The sequence below is a fragment of the Podarcis raffonei genome, chromosome 4 (assembly GCF_027172205.1).
Source record: "Podarcis raffonei isolate rPodRaf1 chromosome 4, rPodRaf1.pri, whole genome shotgun sequence".
Classification (NCBI taxonomy): Eukaryota; Metazoa; Chordata; class Lepidosauria; order Squamata; family Lacertidae; genus Podarcis; species Podarcis raffonei.
Window position 1 is genome coordinate 20,273,678 of NC_070605.1, and position 19,064 is coordinate 20,292,741.

At 43.2% G+C, this 19,064-nt stretch overlaps 1 protein-coding gene across 3 annotated transcripts in view; it reads left to right on the forward strand.

The window, feature by feature from the left end:
• The window catches only part of CNTN5 (contactin 5), a 667,536-nt gene that overhangs the window by 298,882 nt on the left and 349,590 nt on the right, over positions 1-19,064 (forward strand). For all 3 annotated transcript variants that reach the window (XM_053385671.1, XM_053385670.1, XM_053385673.1), the window contains exon 3: positions 15,552-15,682. In XM_053385671.1, the coding sequence (XP_053241646.1) occupies positions 15,628-15,682 (55 nt within the window). In that variant the 5' untranslated portion in view covers positions 15,552-15,627. The remainder of the gene's footprint in view (positions 1-15,551; positions 15,683-19,064) is intronic.

The window sequence follows — 19,064 nt, forward strand, 5'->3', positions numbered from 1 at the left end:
ATTTATTTCAACAGGCAATCCTACACAGCAGTGTAACCACCATGGCATTCACAGGGGGTAGCAAATGGCTTGGGTTCAATCTAACAATGGCCAGCTGTGAGAGTGCCTTGGGACGCAGCAGATCCCAGGACAGCTCAGCTTCGCTCCATTCTCAGAATTCTCCATTTGGGAGCCTTTCACCTGTGGCTCTCCTACCTAACCATGCATACAGAAGGCAAAAGGATGATGTATCACATAATTATCATAATCTTATCACATTGAACTAGTCCTAGTTGAATCAGGATGCTAGCATGATTCCTTATTGTTCTGAGTGCACCTCAGTTCACATCTGGAATACTTTAACCAGGATATTTAAAAAATGGGTGTGTCCAGGAGAGGGGGACCAGGATGGTGAAGGATTTTGAAAACGAAGTCCTATGACGAGTGGCTGAAAGAGCTGGAGATGTTTAGCCTGCAGGAGAGAAGCTGAAGAAGAGGCACGATAGCTTAGCTGTCTTCAAACATAAGAAGAAGTTTTGAAAAGTGAATCTGCTCCCATCTATACATAGAGTAGGTGCCAAATAAAATTGGAGAGGTGTTGTGGTACCTTCTTCTTCTCTTTGGTGATCACTCATAGCTGAGTAAGATTGTCTTCCATAAACACAGTTTTAACAATGAGTCCATAAGTGACTATGGAGGCCAATTCTGGATCCACATGTCCTTCCACAGTGGGGACATTGGTTTCTTTGTGGGAGTTGATCACGATGAGGGTTTGCCAAGTGTGCCTTCCTCTTAGCATGTTTCTCCCTTGCGTCCTGAGTTCGAGTGTCTTCAAAGCCCATGACACCTTTGGAAAAGGCTGTTATCTAATTGGAGTGCTCACAGGCAAGTGTTTCCCAATTGTTGGTGTTTATACTACATTTTTTAAAGATTTACCTTGAGACAGTCTTTAAACCTCTTTCGTTGACCACCAGTGTACCACAGAGCCAGAGGGTGGGGGATTTGATTCATAATTGGTTTGGGAAACCAAGTTATGCTCCAAGTAAATAAATAATAGTTCTGTTTATTCCAATTCCAGTTTTGAGCCAATTGGCCCCCACTGTGCCTTCTCCATTTCCCCCTCTATCATTCTCTTGCCCCTTCAGCAGAGAAGGAGATGGAGAGGTCCCTCTGTTGCTTTTCAGCAGCCCTAGGAAATGTATTCTTCCCAAGACTCCCAATGCCCATATGGTGTCCATAACTGTGGTGTTGTCTAGCTCCCAACTGCAGGAGTACTGAAGACACCAGAAAGGGAGAGCCCTACCAATCTTCCTTGCTTTTGCTTCCACCAACTCCAGAGCAGCAGCCAAGAAAGCAGGGTGGAAGGCAAGAGTGGTAGAGGTTCACAGGTGGAAGGAAGGGGATTTTGCAGTTTGGGGATTGAAAGGATGGTGGGAAGGAATTAGAAGTCATAATGCTCACCTCATATTTCAGATGAGCATTACACATGACTGAGGTTCATATTCCAAGCAGAAGACGTGTGAAATTTGGCAACATCTCTAGATGTGACCTACAAGATGCCAGCCTACACAATATGGTGAAACCGTCAGTATGGCTGTTGATGTTTGACTTCTTCTGTGGGTGGGAATGTGTCATGCCTGCACACTGTTGAATCTGGCATCTTCCTTGGATTGCGAAACAGAATGTTAACAGTATAAATAAAGGGCTCAGGAAACAGCTGTGCAATCCTCCTGGGCTTCTTCTTGAGAATCCACTCTAGCAAACATAAACTTGCTCTTCTCTGAGACTTTTAATTATAAACAAATTGAATCAAATGCAAAAATCCCAGCGAGGGAGATTGCCTGGAGGCACCACCAGTTGTTCTAGTTGCTCATCCAGACTGCTCTTGGTTTCTGGGAGACTTGATGGGTCTGAGATCACTGGGCATTCTAAGGTCAGCAACTGTTCTTGGGAGGCTTCCAGGGAGCACTGATGTATCTGAGATCTTTGAAGCACCCCTTTCATCTTATTGGCAGAGGACCTGCAATTTCCCCTACCATGTATTGGGGAGTAACAAGTCAATAGATGGAAGAAAACTTGTTAGTCTAAAATGGGAAAACATTGGCGCTGTATGCAATATCTCTAATTACAATGAGCAGGTCCTGTTCCAGATTTCAGACAGGCTGCCTTTAGTGCTCCTCCAGCTAACTTGTGTGAGCATATTGGGGTTGGGGGTGGGCTGCCTGCCTCCCTATCCATGACAATGGCTCGAGGATATGACAAGGTGCTCAGATCAGACAAAGCGACCACTTGTACCCTAGACCCTTGCCGCTCTTGACTGATAAAAACCACCAGGGAGGGATCAATGCCTATTTTCAAGAAGGGGTGGTCCCTGCCTGTTTGAAGGAGGCAGTGGTAAAACAATTCCTTAAGAAACCTTCCCAGGATTCAGAAAACCTAACTAACTACCGGCCAGTTGCTAATCTCCCTTTCTTGAGCAAAGTTCTGGTGTGAGTTGTCACAGACCAGATCCAGGCATTTTTTGGAAGAAACTGATTTTCTGGATCCATTTCAATTGGGGTTTAGGCCCAGTTTTGGCACAGAAACTGCTTTGGTCACCCTGTATGATGACCTCTCTCAAGAGATTGACAAGGGAAACATGTCCCTGTTAATTTTTCTCAACCTCTTAGCAGTTTTTGATACCATTGACCATAGTCTGGAGTAACTGTCCGAACTTGGGGTGGGTGGCACCGCTTTACGGTGGTTCCAGTCCTACATGGATGGTCATTCCCAGAGGGTGTTGCTTGGGGAACGTTTTTCAGTCCCATGGAACCTTCAGTGTGGGGTTCCTCAGGGCTCAATCCTATCTCCTACATTGATTAACATCTACATGAAACCACTGGGTTTCTGGAGGTTTGGAGTACGTTGTCAGCAGTATTCTGATGACACTTAGCTCTATGCTGGGGATTCTTGGAGGTCCTGGCTTTCAGTATCCTACATAGTGAGCTAAATTTGTCTTCCAGGACCTCATGACTGCATTTTGCCATGTTATTGCTGTCAACATCAAGGCCTCACTTGTTCTCTTATAATGGCAATGGCACCCACCTGAAAGGTGCCAGAACTGAGTTCTGACGAGTTCTAGCTTACAAAAAAAACCCCTGCTCATCCCCCAAGGATTGGGTTCGTCCTATGAGAATGTTTTTCTCCATAGGGGTGACATTCTCCTTCCCCAACACCTTCATTCTCCCTGTCAGCAGGTCTTGGCAACAACAGAACAGTCTTGTCCCTGGAGAGCCAGAAGCTTATTCCACTTTGTACATACCCAAAACTTCTGCCCAACAGGGCGATATTCATACATATGGCAGTTAGTGCAAGACACTGGGAAGCCCCCACACTGCTGCTGGCTTTCTGCTTGCAGTTTTCTTTTCCAAGTTACATATCATATCATATGATGTTGTTGTTTAGTCGTTTAGTCATGTCCGACTCTTCGTGACCCCATGGACCAAAGCACGCCAGGCACTCCTGTCTTCCACTGTCTCCTGCAGTTTGATCAAACTCATTTTGGTAGCTTCGAGAACACTGTCCAACCATCTCGTCCTCTGTCGTCCCCTTCTCCTTGTGCCCTCAATCTTTCCAAACATAGGTCTTTTCCAGGGAGTCTTCTCTTCTCATGAGGTGGCCAAAGTATTGGAGCCTCAGCTTCAGGATCTGTCCTTCCAGTGAGCACTCAGGGCTGATTTCCTTAAGAATGGAGAGGTTTGATCTTCTTGCAGCCCATGGGACTCTCAAGAGTCTCCTCCAGCACCATAATTCAAAAGCATCAATTCTTCGGCGATCAGCCTTCTTTATGGTCCAGCTCTCACTTCCATACATCACTACTGGGAAAACCATAGCTTTAACATATCATATGATCGCCATCTTCAAATATCTCAACAGCTGTCACATGGAGGATGGAGCAAGCTTGCTTTCTCCTGCTCCAGAGGTTAGGACTCAAGCCAATGACTTCAAGTTACAAGAAAGGAGATTCCGACTAAAAATCAGAAAGAACTTTGTGACAGTAGGAGCTGTATGACAGTGGAACCAACTTCCTTAAGAGCTGGTGTCCTCTCCTTCGTTGGAAGGCCATCTGTCAGGGATGCTTTAGCTGAGATTCCCTTTCAACTCTACAATTCTATGATTCCTGAGAGTTTCATATTTTGTTGGGCAGAGTGGGGTGCCGTGGCCTCCTTGCCCTGCTTCCAAACTCACAAATCTGTAACTCACCTTGAAAATTTGTCTGCTGGAGCTGAGATACTTCATCTGCCAGGGCTCCCTGTAGCCTGCTGGTTCTAAGTCTATATTCCTGGCTAGTTCCTCCTAGCTACTCCAGTAGCCAATTAGGTCAGGAGGTGTGGCTCAATTAGCTTAGCAGTTTGTGTGATTTACTTTTCCCAGTAAGCCTTTATCTTTTTTATGTAATAGTTTTAAATTTAGAAACTTGTTTGTTTTTCCTTCTATATATTTATTTATATTTTTCATCTCTCCTGATTGATGGCAATGAGTTCTTGTTTATGCTGGGATTTATATGTTTATGTATTTATTTGAACACATTTCTAAACTGCTTAATATTTAAAAATCTCTAAGCAGTATACCAAAATAACATGAAAATCTGGTACCATGAAAATAGTAAACTGTTGTTCTAAAAACTGGAACAGGTGAAAAAGACAGGAATCCAAAATAACAGGATACAAATTTATGGGTCAGGGGGAAGACTGAGGGGAAGGGAATATATGTCTCCACAAAAGATGTCTGAAGTGACTAATAGATACTTCTTTAAAGGTAAAGGTAAAGGGACCCCTGATCATTAGGTCCAGTCATGGCCAACTCTGGGGTTGTGGTGCTCATCTCGCTTTATTGACTGAGGGAGCCGGCATACAGCTTCCGGGTGATGTGGCCAGCATGACTAAGCCGCTTCTGGTGAACCAGAGCAGCACACAGAAACGCCGTTTACCTTCCCGCCAGAGCGGTACCTATTTATCTACTTGCACTTTGACGTGCTTTCGAACTGCTAGGTTGGCAGGAGCAGGGACCGAGCAATGGGAGCTCACCCTATCGCGGGGATTCGAACCACCAACCTTCTGATCGGCAAGTCCTAGGCTCTGTGGTTTAGCCCACAGCACCACCCGCGTCTCTAGATACTACTTTAGGGAGAGGGAATTGCATGTCACACTGCAGGAGGAATGGCAGAAAAGATGTAAAGCAGGTCATATCTCAAATGTTCTGCCTCCCTGAATACCATTTGCTGTGAATCACAACTGGGGAGAGCTCTGTTGCACTTCAGTCCTGCCTGCAAGCTACCCAGAGGCATCTGGTTGGCCACTGTGAGGAGAAGATGCTGCACTAGATGGGCCCAGGGCCGTCTTACCCATAGGCGCTAGGGGTGTGGGGCAACCGGGCGCCGGGCTCTCAGGGGCGCCAGGCCAAGAGTCCAGGGCTGATATTTGGAGTCTGAGGTTTGGGAAGAGCTGCTGCCAATTGGAGTAGAGCCCATCGGAGCGCCGCATATCTGCTCCGGGCAAGCAAGGCACTGAGGCAGCCAGCCGGCTCCACCCTCCTGCGTGCCTGGGATTGGCGGGCCATCAAGAGGCCCACCCATACCATTTGCCCGATAATAAATGTTGGAAATGTAAGGAGATTGAAGGTACATTCTTTCACCTTTGGTAGACGTGCCCGAGGATTAAGGCTTTCTGGGAGATGATTTATAATGAAATGAAAAAGGTATTTAAGTATACTTTCGTGAAGAAACCAGAGGCCTTTCTCCTGGGCATAGTCGGCCAATTGGTGCCAAAGAAGGATAGAACTTTTTTTATGTACGCTACAGCAGCAGCAAGAATACTCATTGCAAAGTATTGGAAGACACAAGAATTACCCACCTTGGAAGAATGGCAGATGCAAGTAATTGACTATATGGAAATGCCTGAGATGACTGGCAGAATCCGAGACCAGGGAGAAGAGTTGGTGGAAGAAGATTGGAGGAAATTTAAAACTTATTTACAGAAGTATTGTAAAATGTATGAATGCTGATGACATTGAATTAAAATGAAGGGGTTCTAGTAATAAGAGATAAAAATTTGAAATTTGGGAGGTAAAATAAATAAGGATAAAGTAGTAGGATACGAATTTGCTGAACTAATTGTTAAAAAGGGATATAAAAAAGGGAGGCATGAGGAAGTCAGGAAAATAAGTTAATTGAAGATGAATAATTGGAAAAGAGTGATTTGTGTTTTTCTTATTCTACTTTTTGAGTGTTGATTGTCTTTTTTTGTTTTCTTGTTAAATGTTTGTATTTTATGTATCGTGAAAGTTTGTATTGTTGTGTTTTATATTTTCTTTGTGTTTTTATTGTTCTACTTTTTTATTGTTAAACTTAATAAAATATTATTTAAAAAAAAAAAACAAGAGGCCCACCCAGTGCACGCTGCTCACATGAGGCGCCTGGCTTCGCTTGGTCATCATTGCCACCACTGCTGCCTCGGGCTTGACTGTTGTTGCACTGGGCTCTGCTTGCCCCCCCCCCCGGAGCCCGGCCCCGCCCTTGCTCTGCTGCCGCCGCTGCCTCAAGCTCCTCTGTTGATGCTGAGGCGGCTGGCCAGGCCAGCTTTGCTGTGCGCGCCTCACCGCCCTGCCCCAAGAAAAGTCAACAACTTTGGGGTCCCCCCCCAAAAAGGTTGACAACTCTGGGCAACCTGGGGGAGAGGGCACCAGGTGGATCTTTGCACCCCGCATATGCTTAAGACTGCCCTGGATGGGCCTTTGGCCTAATCCAGCACAGCACTTCTTTTATTTTATTGTTCCCCTTGCCAGCCTATCCTTCCCACCCATCTGGCCAATCCCTTCTCTTTACATCTCATTTACCTCTTTGCCTATCCCCCCCAGAGCATACGCCAAGCACCACCCACTGTTAAAGGAGAGTGAGGCACTTCATATAGCGGCTTTCTAAACCACTGTGTGAAGCGCCTCCCCCTGTCCACCAAAGCTTGCTGCAGCTGTTTTTCATAGAAGGGAGGCATTTCATAGCATCTCTCCCATTAAACAGATTGCCTGAGCCGCCTTCCACCCGCACTGCTTCCCACCTTCCTAACGCTGGTCATGTTGCAGTTGCGGTGGCCGCCTAATGGCAGCCATTCAAACTGCAGCACGATGACAGCAAATTGTAAGCAGCAAGAAGGGGCGAGCATTTAGTTAGCATTTTGCTAATAACATCTTGCTGCTTACAATTTGCTTAGTGTAATTTCGCTTTTATTTGACTGGTTGCAAAATTTGCTAATACATTTTATTGCAAAAGTACTAATGGTATTATTCTCCCCCCTCAACCCTCCCCCTCCCAGTTAGCTCCATCTTCTGAAAGTCATTAACAATTCAAATTAACAATACAAAACTGCTTTCACTAAACATGACCCCCCCATATGTAAATATTTCATCTCTGGTTGTAACGGAGTCAAAATAAGGAGGGATCCATATAACTTTTGGACGGGGTGGGTAAGGATAGGCTGAGCAGCTAATTCTGTCATGTTTCAGTCTCACTGGTGCTCAACTGTACAAAATTTGTACTTTTAAAACATAAATCCAGACTTTTCAATGCGTTCATCTGTAAATGGTGCATTTTGCATGCATTGTATATGCATATTTTATGTAAAATGTGTATGCTTGTGTGCACTTTTTCCATGCCAAAACTACATCACAAAACCCCGAGAAAGTCATAATCCAACCGGGAGCTGCATTTGCATCCACAAGCAAACTCAGGGGTATCAAATTGGGTCAGCCCTCTGTGAAAAGTAGACCATGAACATTCCTCCCTCATTCCCTGGGGTTGGGAGTTGGGCAAAAATTTTCAGTCAATGAAGATGAAGATTGTCACTGATATCAGTTGGTGGAATTGTCCTTTATAGGCCAAAGGAAGATAAAATACCTTTTCTAATTCTCTGCCTGGCTTACACAAGCAGAATAGAAAGTATGGGAGAGGCATTCCACTTCCTTCATTTCCTGTTCCATATTTCTTTTTTTCACCCCGACCCTATAGTTTCCCCAGAGAAATCGCTGAGAGGGAAAGTAAGTACACCAGCTTTAGGGCTGCATACCCTCCAACATTTCTCCGATGAAAATAGGGATGTCTTGAATAATAACAATAACAAATTTATTATATATACCCATTTGACCGGGTTGGTCCAACCACTCTGGGTGTCTTCCAACATATAATAAAACATTAAACATTTTTTTTAAAAAAAATCTATACAGGGCTCCCTTCAGGTGTCTTCTATCGGTTTTATGTTTACTTTATCTCTTTAGCTTGGGGGTCACATAATGCCATACTTTCCAACATTTCTCTGATGAAAATAGGGAAACCCAAGGAAACGCTGGTTGTTACAGGATCAAATCGGAAACCAGGATGACTTCTGTAAATCTGGGACTGTCCCTGAAAAATAGGGACACTTGGAGGGTCTGAATTGATGTAGCTTGTTCCCCATTCCAAAGTCCATGGAATAGGATGTCAGCATACTTCAAACACACCCATGGAACACTTCCTTTTTTTGCCTATTCCTTCATTGGGAGGTGTATGAGGTTGAATCTCCCTTTCTGAGGATAGACCTTTTCCAACTTCAGAGACTCCTTAGGGACCATAGAATTGCAGTGTAAGTGACATGAGCATTTGTTTCTTCTCTCCCCTACCCACCCCCCTGCAAAGCCTGGGCTGAACGAGCAAGGCTTTTTTGCACCTTTTTATATGCTGTGTTTAATCACATTTTATGAAGACTGTTATCTGCTGTGAACCCTTGGGGAAAGGCTGGGTATAGGTTATAAAGCTAAAATATGAATAAGCTGTTGCAAAGTGTTTGAGTTAACATGTTGTAAATGCAACTATGAAGCCTTTACTGCTGGGGAATTATAATCGGCCGTGCTCTCCCATAGTTATTGCCGTGAACAAAAAATGGACGTGTGTGTGTGTGTGTGTGTGTGTGTGTGTGTGTGTGTGTTTATAGATTGTCTCTCTTGTCAACTGAGATTACTATGAATTTACTCATCTGTATATAAGTGCATGTATGCAGCTGACAATGTGCCTAACTATTGTGGAATAGCCTCTTGGGCCTAACACAATCTCATATGAGTAAACATTCATGTAGACTAGAGTTTTATTTACATATGAATTGATCTACATAAAATGCAGTCAGAAAACTGCAAGCTATTCAATCTATCCAGGACTCTGTAATAATGTCTGTGTGCATGAACATGGTACATAGGGTATAGCACGCATACATTCACATGCAGATACAGACTCTCATTAAATCAGTCTCTAATACATTTTGAAAAAGTAGGCAAGCTCAATTGGTGCCAATGGGAATTTTTTCCCTAAGGTGTCTAGCTACACAGGGAGAATCTCAACTCCAATTGCTGGGTGGTGGTGAAGCGATAATCCCTCCTCTCGTGATGTCTTCCCAATAAAAATTGGTCTCCCCTGTGCCTTTAGTTACTTAAGGAAAATGCAAGCTATTTAGCTGTGTGCTACATAGTAAAATAAATGTCTCATTTGGCTCAAAAACCAAACCAAGAGGAGAGAAGGATGCAGACTAGCAGGAACTGTTTACCCACTTTGAAACATATTTATTCCTAGTGAAAGTTGCAAAGACTGATAAAGGAGAGTTAAATTCAAGAAGCAAGATGTATAATCATATTTTATTATACAGTGGTACCTCAGGTTAAGTACTTAATTCATTCCGGAGGTCTGTTCTTAACCTGAAACTGTTCTTAACCTGAAGCACCACTTTAGCTAATGGGGCCTCTCGCTGCCGCCACGCCGCCAGAGCCCGATTTCTGTTCTCATCCTGAAGCAAAGTTCTTAACCTGAAGCGTATGTAACCTGAAGCGTATGTAACCTGATGTACCACTGTACACATGAGTCTGAATAGCTCAGTTCCTTAGAGCATGGTGCTGATAACCAGTGTTTGAAACTCCCATTGTTCTAGGCGCATTTTGCGACAGGGAATTTCATTAGCGCAAGCAGTGTCTGAGCTCTGTACTGCGCCTAAGATTTCAGATTAAAACTGCAGAGTGGAAGGGAAGGAGGACCTTTTTCTGCCTCCCCACTTCTAGCTACTCTCTGAAGATTGGAGAAGAGACCTTGTTAAGAATATTACCAGGGTGGGAAGAGGAAGGACTACTAGACCATGTGAATAACGAACATAATATTTTAGCTGCAGTTCATTCATTTTCAGCTCTGTATCTTGTTATAAAAAAGTGCACCAGGACATTCCATTGTTGCGGCCATAACCTAGTCTTAAGGTGCCATTTAGCTCCTAGCTTTCATATCTCAGTTTCGAACACTGCTGATAACACCAAGGTTGCAGGTTCAATCCCTGTAAGGGACAGCTGCATATTCCAACTCTTCAATTCTATAATTCTATGTGATGTAATTTTAAAAGCTCTGTAGGAATCTAGCCCACTAAAACATTTCATGCACAGAAGATAAGCATGAAGATATAGCAGATATGGGAAAGTTGTGGCTCTCCAGATGTTGACTCCCATCATCACTCACAATTGGCTGTGATGGCTGGGGCTGATGGAAGCTAGAGTTCAACATCATCTGCAGGAGGGGGCCAATCACAGTGGTGCAGAGTACATGCAGCCTGCCGGGTGGTGCAAAAACTAGGCATCCGATGCAGCTCAGTAACACGAGAGGTGCAAATGCACCCCCTTAATTTATACTCCCCCCCAATTATTTTGCATCTTTTTATAGCAGGTGCAAAATAAACTTTTGGAACATTTTGGGGAGAGAAACCTGCTGGCCAGCCCTGGAACCAAAAGTTTGCCTTTCCGATAACCTGCAAGACAGAAAGGGACTATGTTTCCAGCACAAATTTCCTTTGTCTCAAATTACTTGCTGTGTTTGAGTTGCAGATGACGATCCCTCTTCAACCGCCGGCAGGCACATTTTATGTCCTTCTCATCTAAAAGGGCTGATTCCATGAAGCTGCCCGCTCCAGTGTAAAGTGATAAGAATAAAAATGGGTTAAAAAAAGTTTAATAGATATGCCATTTCTCCTTTTAACAAGTAAGAAGGGGGGTTCAGAGCTCATTTGAATCCTATTATTATGCAAAAGAAATCCATAAAACTTAATATCCTTGGGGTATCCTAACTTTTCTGCTTGTATTACTCCACCAGCCAGGCCACTGAGCCTGTCCCAGTCAGACCTGATTTAATGTGTTGGGGTTTGAATTTATATGCCAAACTTCATAGTTACTTCTGATACTTTGGAAGTGGCAATTCAGCTGAAAGTGCCGTATAAACCCCAATTAAAGCAGGATTTGAGTGACAGGGCATAGCTCCAAAGCAAGTTTCTAAGTGGTTAAGGTTGAAATATTTTGTGAAGCGGTGTTTTTGGAGGTGTGTGTTTTGTGAGGGAGGGGGTGGGCGTTAATTCCGAAATCCTTGGTTAGATAAGAGCATACAGCCTATGTTCAAAAAGCGAAATCCTTGGGGGAGAAAAATAATTACCATGGAATCTGCTGACAACAATCTTTTGCTGCTTTTTAAGTAAAATGTTTAGTGATAGGTATTCATGCCTTCTTAAAAGCACACACTTACTTCAATCTCAATGGCAGATAAAGTGGTAACACTGTTCCTGCACTGTACCACATCAGAGCCTCCAAGTGTCCCTATTTTCCAGGGATGTCCCTGGTTTAGAGAAGCTGTCCTGGTTTCTGGATCTGATCCCAAAATGTCCCACTTTTCCTTAGGATGTCCCTATTTTCACTGGAAAAATGTTGGAGGGTATAGAGTTTTCTAACCCCTGAGCCATCTGAAGGCAGCCCTGTATAGGGTAGCTTTTTAAATGTTTAATGTTTTATTATGTTTTTATATATCTTGGAAGCTGCCCAGAGTGGCTAGGGCAACCCAATGAGATGTGTGGAGTATTGTTGTTGTTGTTGTTTAGTTGTTTAGTTGTGTCCGACTCTTCGTGACCCCATGGACCAAAGCACGCCAGGCACTCCTGTCTTCCACTGCCTCCCGCAGTTTGGTCAAACTCATGCTGGCAGTTTCGAGAACACTGTCCAACCATCTCATCCTCTGTCATCCCCTTCTCCTTGTGCCCTCCATCTTTCCCAACATCAGGGTCTTTTCCAGGGAGTCTTCTCTTCTTATGAGGTGGCCAAAGTATTGGAGCCTCAGCTTCAGGATCTGTCCTTCCAGTGAGCACTCAGGGCTGATTTCCATCAGAATGGATACGTTTGATCTTCTTGCAGTCCATGGGACTCTCAAGAGTCTCCTCCAGCACCAGAATTCAAAAGCATCAATTCTTCGGCGATCAGCCTTCTTTATGGTCCAGCTCTCACTTCCATACATCACTACTGGGAAAACCATGGCTTTAACTATACAGACTTTTGTTGGCAAAGTGATGTCTCTGCTTTTTAAGATGCTGTCTAGGTTTGTCATTTTTGCCATTGCTTTTCTCCCAAGAAGCAAGCGTTTTTTAATTTTGTGACTGCTGTCCCCATCTGCAGTGATCATGGAGCCCAGGAAAGTAAAATCTCTCACTGCCTCCATTTCTTCCCCTTTTATTTGCCAGGAGGTGATGGGACCAGTGGCAATGATCTTAGTTTTTTTGATGTTGAGCTTCAGACCATATTTTGCGCTCTCCTCTTTCACCCTCATTAAAAGGTTACTCAATTCCTCCTCACTTTCTGTCATCAAGGTTGTGTCATCTGCATATCTGAGGTTGTGGGGTATAGCTTCTCTAAATCAGGGCCTGTCCCTGGAATATAGATATTTCAGGGTGTCTGAAGTGGTACAGTGCAGGAATAGTTTTACCACTTAGGTTGTTGTCTATACTAGTCCTACTCAGAGTAAACCCACAGAATAATTTCTTAATGCACTGCCTCTTGTGTACTCCATAGAGAAAAATGTGGTGTAGAAAATATTTGGGGAAACTAGGGGGAAATACATAGTAGCTTGCAAGTCTTTTTTTTTTTTTTAAGCTGGACATCTACTGCAGTTCTGGCAAGAATCTGAAATGGCAGAGAAATGTCAAGTGAGCGTGGAAAAAAGGAAAGGTGGCAGAGCAGGTCTGGGTAATTTCAATCCTCCATTTGAAATGAGTAAATAAATATTTGTATAGTACACAGAAGACATTTTTATAATCAAAAACTACCAACTTCTAAGTGACCACTGCAATTCTTGCGCTAACAACCTGGAAATTTCCCAAGAGACTTTTTAAAAAGAAATTTGAACAGCATTTGAGCTATTCCTCTGTCTAAATATACCAAACAATATCTCAAATATACAGAACTGAAAATAAATGCCAAAATGCCCTCTGTGCTGGTGGATTGTTGTTGCTCACCAGAGTTGGGTCTCTCAGAAAAGAGCCCAAAGATATGAAGATTCAGTTGTTAATGACAAGCTAATGGTATTCTCTAGGCACATGGTTAGCAACACATGTAGAAAATCCCCCCTCTCTGAGGGATCGTGATCTGTTTTTCACCTTATCACTGCTAGCATCACATTTTAAAAAATGTTCTGACACTTTGGTTGGTTCATATTGCCTGATTCTCTTATTTCTGAGGAGCCATGAATGGGAAAATGAGAGAGAGAGAGAGAGCGCGCGCACAGTGGAATGATGTATCCTGAACAAGGCATGGCTGTCTGTCAGGAACACTGAACAGGATCATTCCATACTCCAACATTTTAAAGAGATAAGAAGATAAGAAGAGCCTGCTGAATCAGGCCAATGACCCATCTAGTCCTGCAAAACCCACCAAGAAGAATTGATTTTTTTGATTTTTTTATTGCTTTGAGATATTTTATGTAAAGTGATTCATAAACAGAATTAAATAAACACATAAATGAATTGAATAAACACATCAACTTGATACCCCCCACCTGCTGCCCAAAGTGGTTCCATCCTGTGGACCAGACTCTAGCAAATATGGGGGGATGGGGGTTGGTTTAGAGAGGCATCTGTAATATTCTGAGGCAACTGGGGAAGGGACAAAAGTCTGTGGTGATTTTTACCTCATCTTCTTCAGTAAGTGCCTTAAATAAATAAGTTTATTTTTTCATATTTATTTTGACTTACTCATCACAATATTTATGTTCTACCTGTAAGGCGGGCAACTCAGGGTGGTGTACAAAAGCAATATGCAGTGCAATAGTTCATTTGTTAATTATTGTAATGTAAAATACCAAGTCATTGTTCAACCTTGCGTATTATTTTCACTCATATAAATTGGGCGTTCTGCTTAAAATGTAATAGTAATTACATTATTGTATAAGCTAAATACCATTAAGTTATGGTGTGGCCTAAGAAGTTATATAATGCTTTCAAAGCTGTAATTGGTGTGTGTGTGTGTGTGCATAATATGAAATTACTTACAAATGAACGTTTTTCTATATTTTGTAATTATATTTTTTTTTGCCATTTTTCTTAAATACCACCACCACCTCCAAATAGAACAATCCAGTGGTTTTTCCCCTAAAAAAATGTTTAGTGGGTACTCTCATTTTCCTACTCATATTGAAATACTGCCCTTCAATGAGGCCAAACTTAGATTCACAAAATGTTTAGGGGTATGCATACCCCTGCATACCCCCAGAAAAGAAAGTACTGAAAAAATCATGCAATCAAAAAACCTTAAGTTCTACAGTGGCAGACAGCAATGGCCAGCCAAAGTCACGACTAATAATGATAATAATAGTTTTCAGCATGCACTGAAATATTGCTGAGTGCCTTGTTTCTGAGAGAAGAGTATTCCAGAGAGTGGGCACCACCACAGAAAAGGCTCTCGTTCTGATTGTTATCAAATGGCTCTCTGCAGGCTGCTCATCTTCATGATCTTATTTATTTTTATTACTTTTTATCCAGTTTTTCTTCCAAGGAGCTTAAAGTGGCATGCATGGTTCCCCACACCCAACCCAACCCCATTTTACCCTCCTATGAGGTGGGTTAGACTAAGAGTCTGAGGTGATCCCGAGGCCGACTTTTAATTTTTGTGGCTGAGTGGGAATTTGAACCCTGGTTTCTCAGGTCCTAGTCCTACACCTGCGGGGGGCTGTGGTCTAAACCACTGAGCCTCTTGGACTTGCCGATCGGAAGGTCGGCGGTTCGAATCTCCGTGACAGGGTGAGCTCCTGTTGCTCTGTCCCAGCTCCTGCCAACCTAGCAGTTCGAAAGCATGCCAGTGCAAGTAGATAAATAGGTACCACTGTGGCAGGAAGGTAAACGGTATTTCCGTGTGCTCTGGTTTCCGTCACGGTGTCCCATTCCACCAGAAGCGGTTTAGTCATGCTGGCCACATGGCCTGGAAAGCTGTCTGCAGACAAACGCCGGCTCCCTTGGCCTGAAAGTGAGATGAGCGCCGCAACCCCATAGTCTCCTTTGACTGGACTTAACTGTCCAGGGGTCCATTACCTTTAGTCCTACACTCTAATTCACTTCACTACCCTGGCTCAAGTTAAAGACTGCATCACTCTTGCAGGAGCAGCCAGCTCTTTGTGCATGTGATCATTTTGCAAAGAAAAAAGGAAGACAACATCCTTATCAATGAGCTGTGTTTTGGTTCACCAGGCTGCGTTTTAATGAAGGAACCTCCGAGCTGCTAACAATCACACAAACGGGAGGCGTAAGACCTTCGAGGCGAGCGATGCCGTTGTCATGGAAACTCACCCTGCTTCTGTCACTCACCAGCTGTCTTACAGGTAAGTACAAAACTCTTACGCTGTCGTGTTATGTATTTCATTTCATCTCTATCCCCTCTGTTATCAACCAAGCAATCCCTAGGCTGGGGAGAGAGGGTGGGTACATCAGATATGAAATCAAAATAACAGAAGTTATTGAACAGGGTGCAATTAAAGAAGTTACTTTATTAGGCACAGACATAACAGCAAACATGAGCACAAAGTTGCCAATGGCAAGTAACAATCAAGGAAACTAGTGAAGGGATAAAAGTATGGGATACAGGAGTCAGGATAATAAAAATGCCCCCTCTACTGTCTTCTCCAGGGATCGAGCTTTCTGAAAATCTCAGTGTCAATCATATCTTTATGGATTTCCCACTTCCTAATTCTTATCTAACTCCATGAATTAGAGAACTCATTTGGTAAAGTTATCATGTGTTACATGCATTATTATAACGGTGTGTAATATTCTATGCATATCCCACATTAACTAAAGTAGCAGGCACATAAGCCAGTGTTTTCCAAACTCTGAGGGGGGCACAGCCCCCTTGGTTCCATAAATACATGCCCAGTGCCCCCCCTACCCTATCCAAAGCATTATTCAAAATAGCATTTTGCACGACCCACTAAGATGACAGAACAATTCAAAGCTGTTAAAAATTAATTAGAACTTCATTCAAAATCCAATTAATACTACTTAGCTTAATTAATTCAACAAAATTGAGGAACCTCATCCAGTGATACCAGCTTTTCAAAGTCTGATAGTCATGTACACCTCTGCCACCCAGTTGCCTCTTAGCGCCCCGCTAGGTAACCCCACTGCCCCACCCAAGGGGTAGTACTACTGTATTAAACAGATAATGCAACAAATGCATATAACTGTATAAAAATACTCAGGTATTAATACTTATAGAATTAAGCTGCAGAAATATAGTACTTCACAGGGCCTGTCTCTCATATGCATATGATAAGTGTGATGTTTATGGCCAATTTTGGAGCATGTTGGATGTCTGTAGTAGTTTACGTATTCAAATGAAGTGATGTGTTCCACAGGTATGTAACCTGGAGACTTGGGGCTCCCCTCATTTTATTTGGGTCTCAATGCTTCCTGAAGTTTCCTCAAACTTCTATCCTGTCAGAGTTCCTTCCTTCCTGCTCATTACCTCCTCATCCTCGCGCACACCTGTTTTTAACTTAGTAACTAGATGCATGCCTATTTATTACACAAGTGGGAATAAATGTTTTGACTGATCAGCACAATACATTGCCGCTGCTGATGTTTTGTATGGCCTTATCAGTTGTAGTCCACAAAGCATTTCTGATAGGGCCCAAACATGCAGGCAGAAAGAAGGTAAATCAGTGGTATATGCTTAGGTCACGGGCTAAGCTAAAAATAGCTAAGTATTAGGCAATTCCATCATGGGTCTCCAACGTTTCTTGTAGTTTGGCCCATAATCATTTATTTTTCAGGCTGAGAAATTCCATATATTGTTATCACCGGCTGCACTCCATATACAGCGGAGGCGACACAGCCCCTTTGAAATATAAACCGTCAAAAAGAGAGAGAAACGGAATTAGCATTACAAAACAATATTGCACATCATTTGAAATGAAATGCTAATCAGAGTGTTATTTTGAAGAATCACAAAACACAGGAAGCATTAGTCAGTCAACTAGGAATGCTGTTTAAAATTAAATACCTGTTCTGCCTTTTAGTTTGCAATTCCTATTGATCCCTGCCAGGTATTCACTGAGGTCTGTGTTATCCCATTTAATTCATTGACTAGATCCCCAGATTTATTGCAGCTTTGCTAAAGAAGATTATTGTATAAAAATAATGTTTGCTTCAGTGTTACCGTGCATTACGTTTACCCCAACAAAAGGCGTTCGCATTTTGAACATTTGCATGAGGTAATTTGCTGCACTATGCCTTGCTATCTGTTATGCAACGACTAGAAATATAGCTTTCCTTATAAAACGGTGGTTCTTTTGGTTCTGCGAGACAGATCCTTATCAGATCCTAGCCTCAAGGGGCAAATTTGACAGGTGGGTGGGGCTGTCAATCACCTGTCAATCATTTGATGGAGTCTAGGGGTGTGGCAAGGGGGCACAGAGTGAGGAGAGGCACAAGTAATCTACACCCCTTTCAGCTTGGTCTCATGACCTAACAACTCGGTGGAACTTAGCTGGCAAAAAGAATGGCACAAGTCAAATACCAATGGAGCGGAGTTTGGAATAGGGGGAACATAAGCCAAGGTACGTTAGGTCAGCTTTCTGTACCTAGGAATGTTCCACTAGTCACACCAATGGCAACCGCAGCCATGTTGATGTCATTGAAATTTTACTCAGTATTAACCCATCAAAAAAACGAAGATCATGGCCACTGGTCCCATCACCTCCCGGCAAATAGAAGGGGAAGAAATGGAAGCAGTGAGAGATTTTACTTTCTTGGGCTCCATGATCACTGCAGATGGTGACAGCAGTCACGAAATTAAAAGACGCCTGCTCCTTGGGAGAAAGGCGATGGCAAACCTAGACAGCATCTTAAAAAGCAGAGACATCACCTTACCAACAAAGGTCCGTATAGTTAAAGCCATGGTTTTCCCAGTAGTGATGTATGGAAGTGAGAGCTGGACCATAAAGAAGGCTGATCGCCGAAGAATTGATGCTTTTGAATTATGGTGCTGGAGGAGACTCTTGAGAGTCCCATGGACTGCAAGAAGATCAAACCTCTCCATTCTGAAGGAAAGCAGCCCTGAGTGCTCACTGGAAGGACAGATTGTGAAGCTGAGGCTCCAATACTTTGGCCACCTCATGAGAAGAGAAGACTCCCTGAAAAAGACCCTGATGTTGGGAAAGATGGAGGGCACAAGGAGAAGGGGGCGACAGAGGACGAGATGGTTGGACAGTGTTCTCGAAGCTACAAACATGAGTCTGACCAAACTGTGGGAGGCAGTGGAAGACAGGAGTGCCTGGCGTGCTCTGGTCCATGGGGTCATGAAGAGTCGGACACGACTAAACAACAACGACAACAATTAACCCAGAGCAGATCCCAACGTATATTTAGTAGAGTAAAAACGTAAACACGTTGCAGGATTCCCCCCCAAAATAGACCAGAGGCAATTAATATTTCATCCATCAGAGCTTTACTGCTACTGAAGGCAAATGAGCATAATGGTCACAAATCCAATACATTCAGGATAGGCACTGTCAATAAGAAATCCAGTTGCAGCAGACTTGACTTAAACTTACAATAACTTTTAATAAGTCTAAACCTTAACACTAAGCAAACTATGTACAGAACACCACACCAGAAGAGAGATGGAAAGAGAAAGTGAAACCCAGGCTCCTTCTGGCCTTTAGTCAGCATGACCTTGACTGAAAGAGATAAGAGAACCAGTTT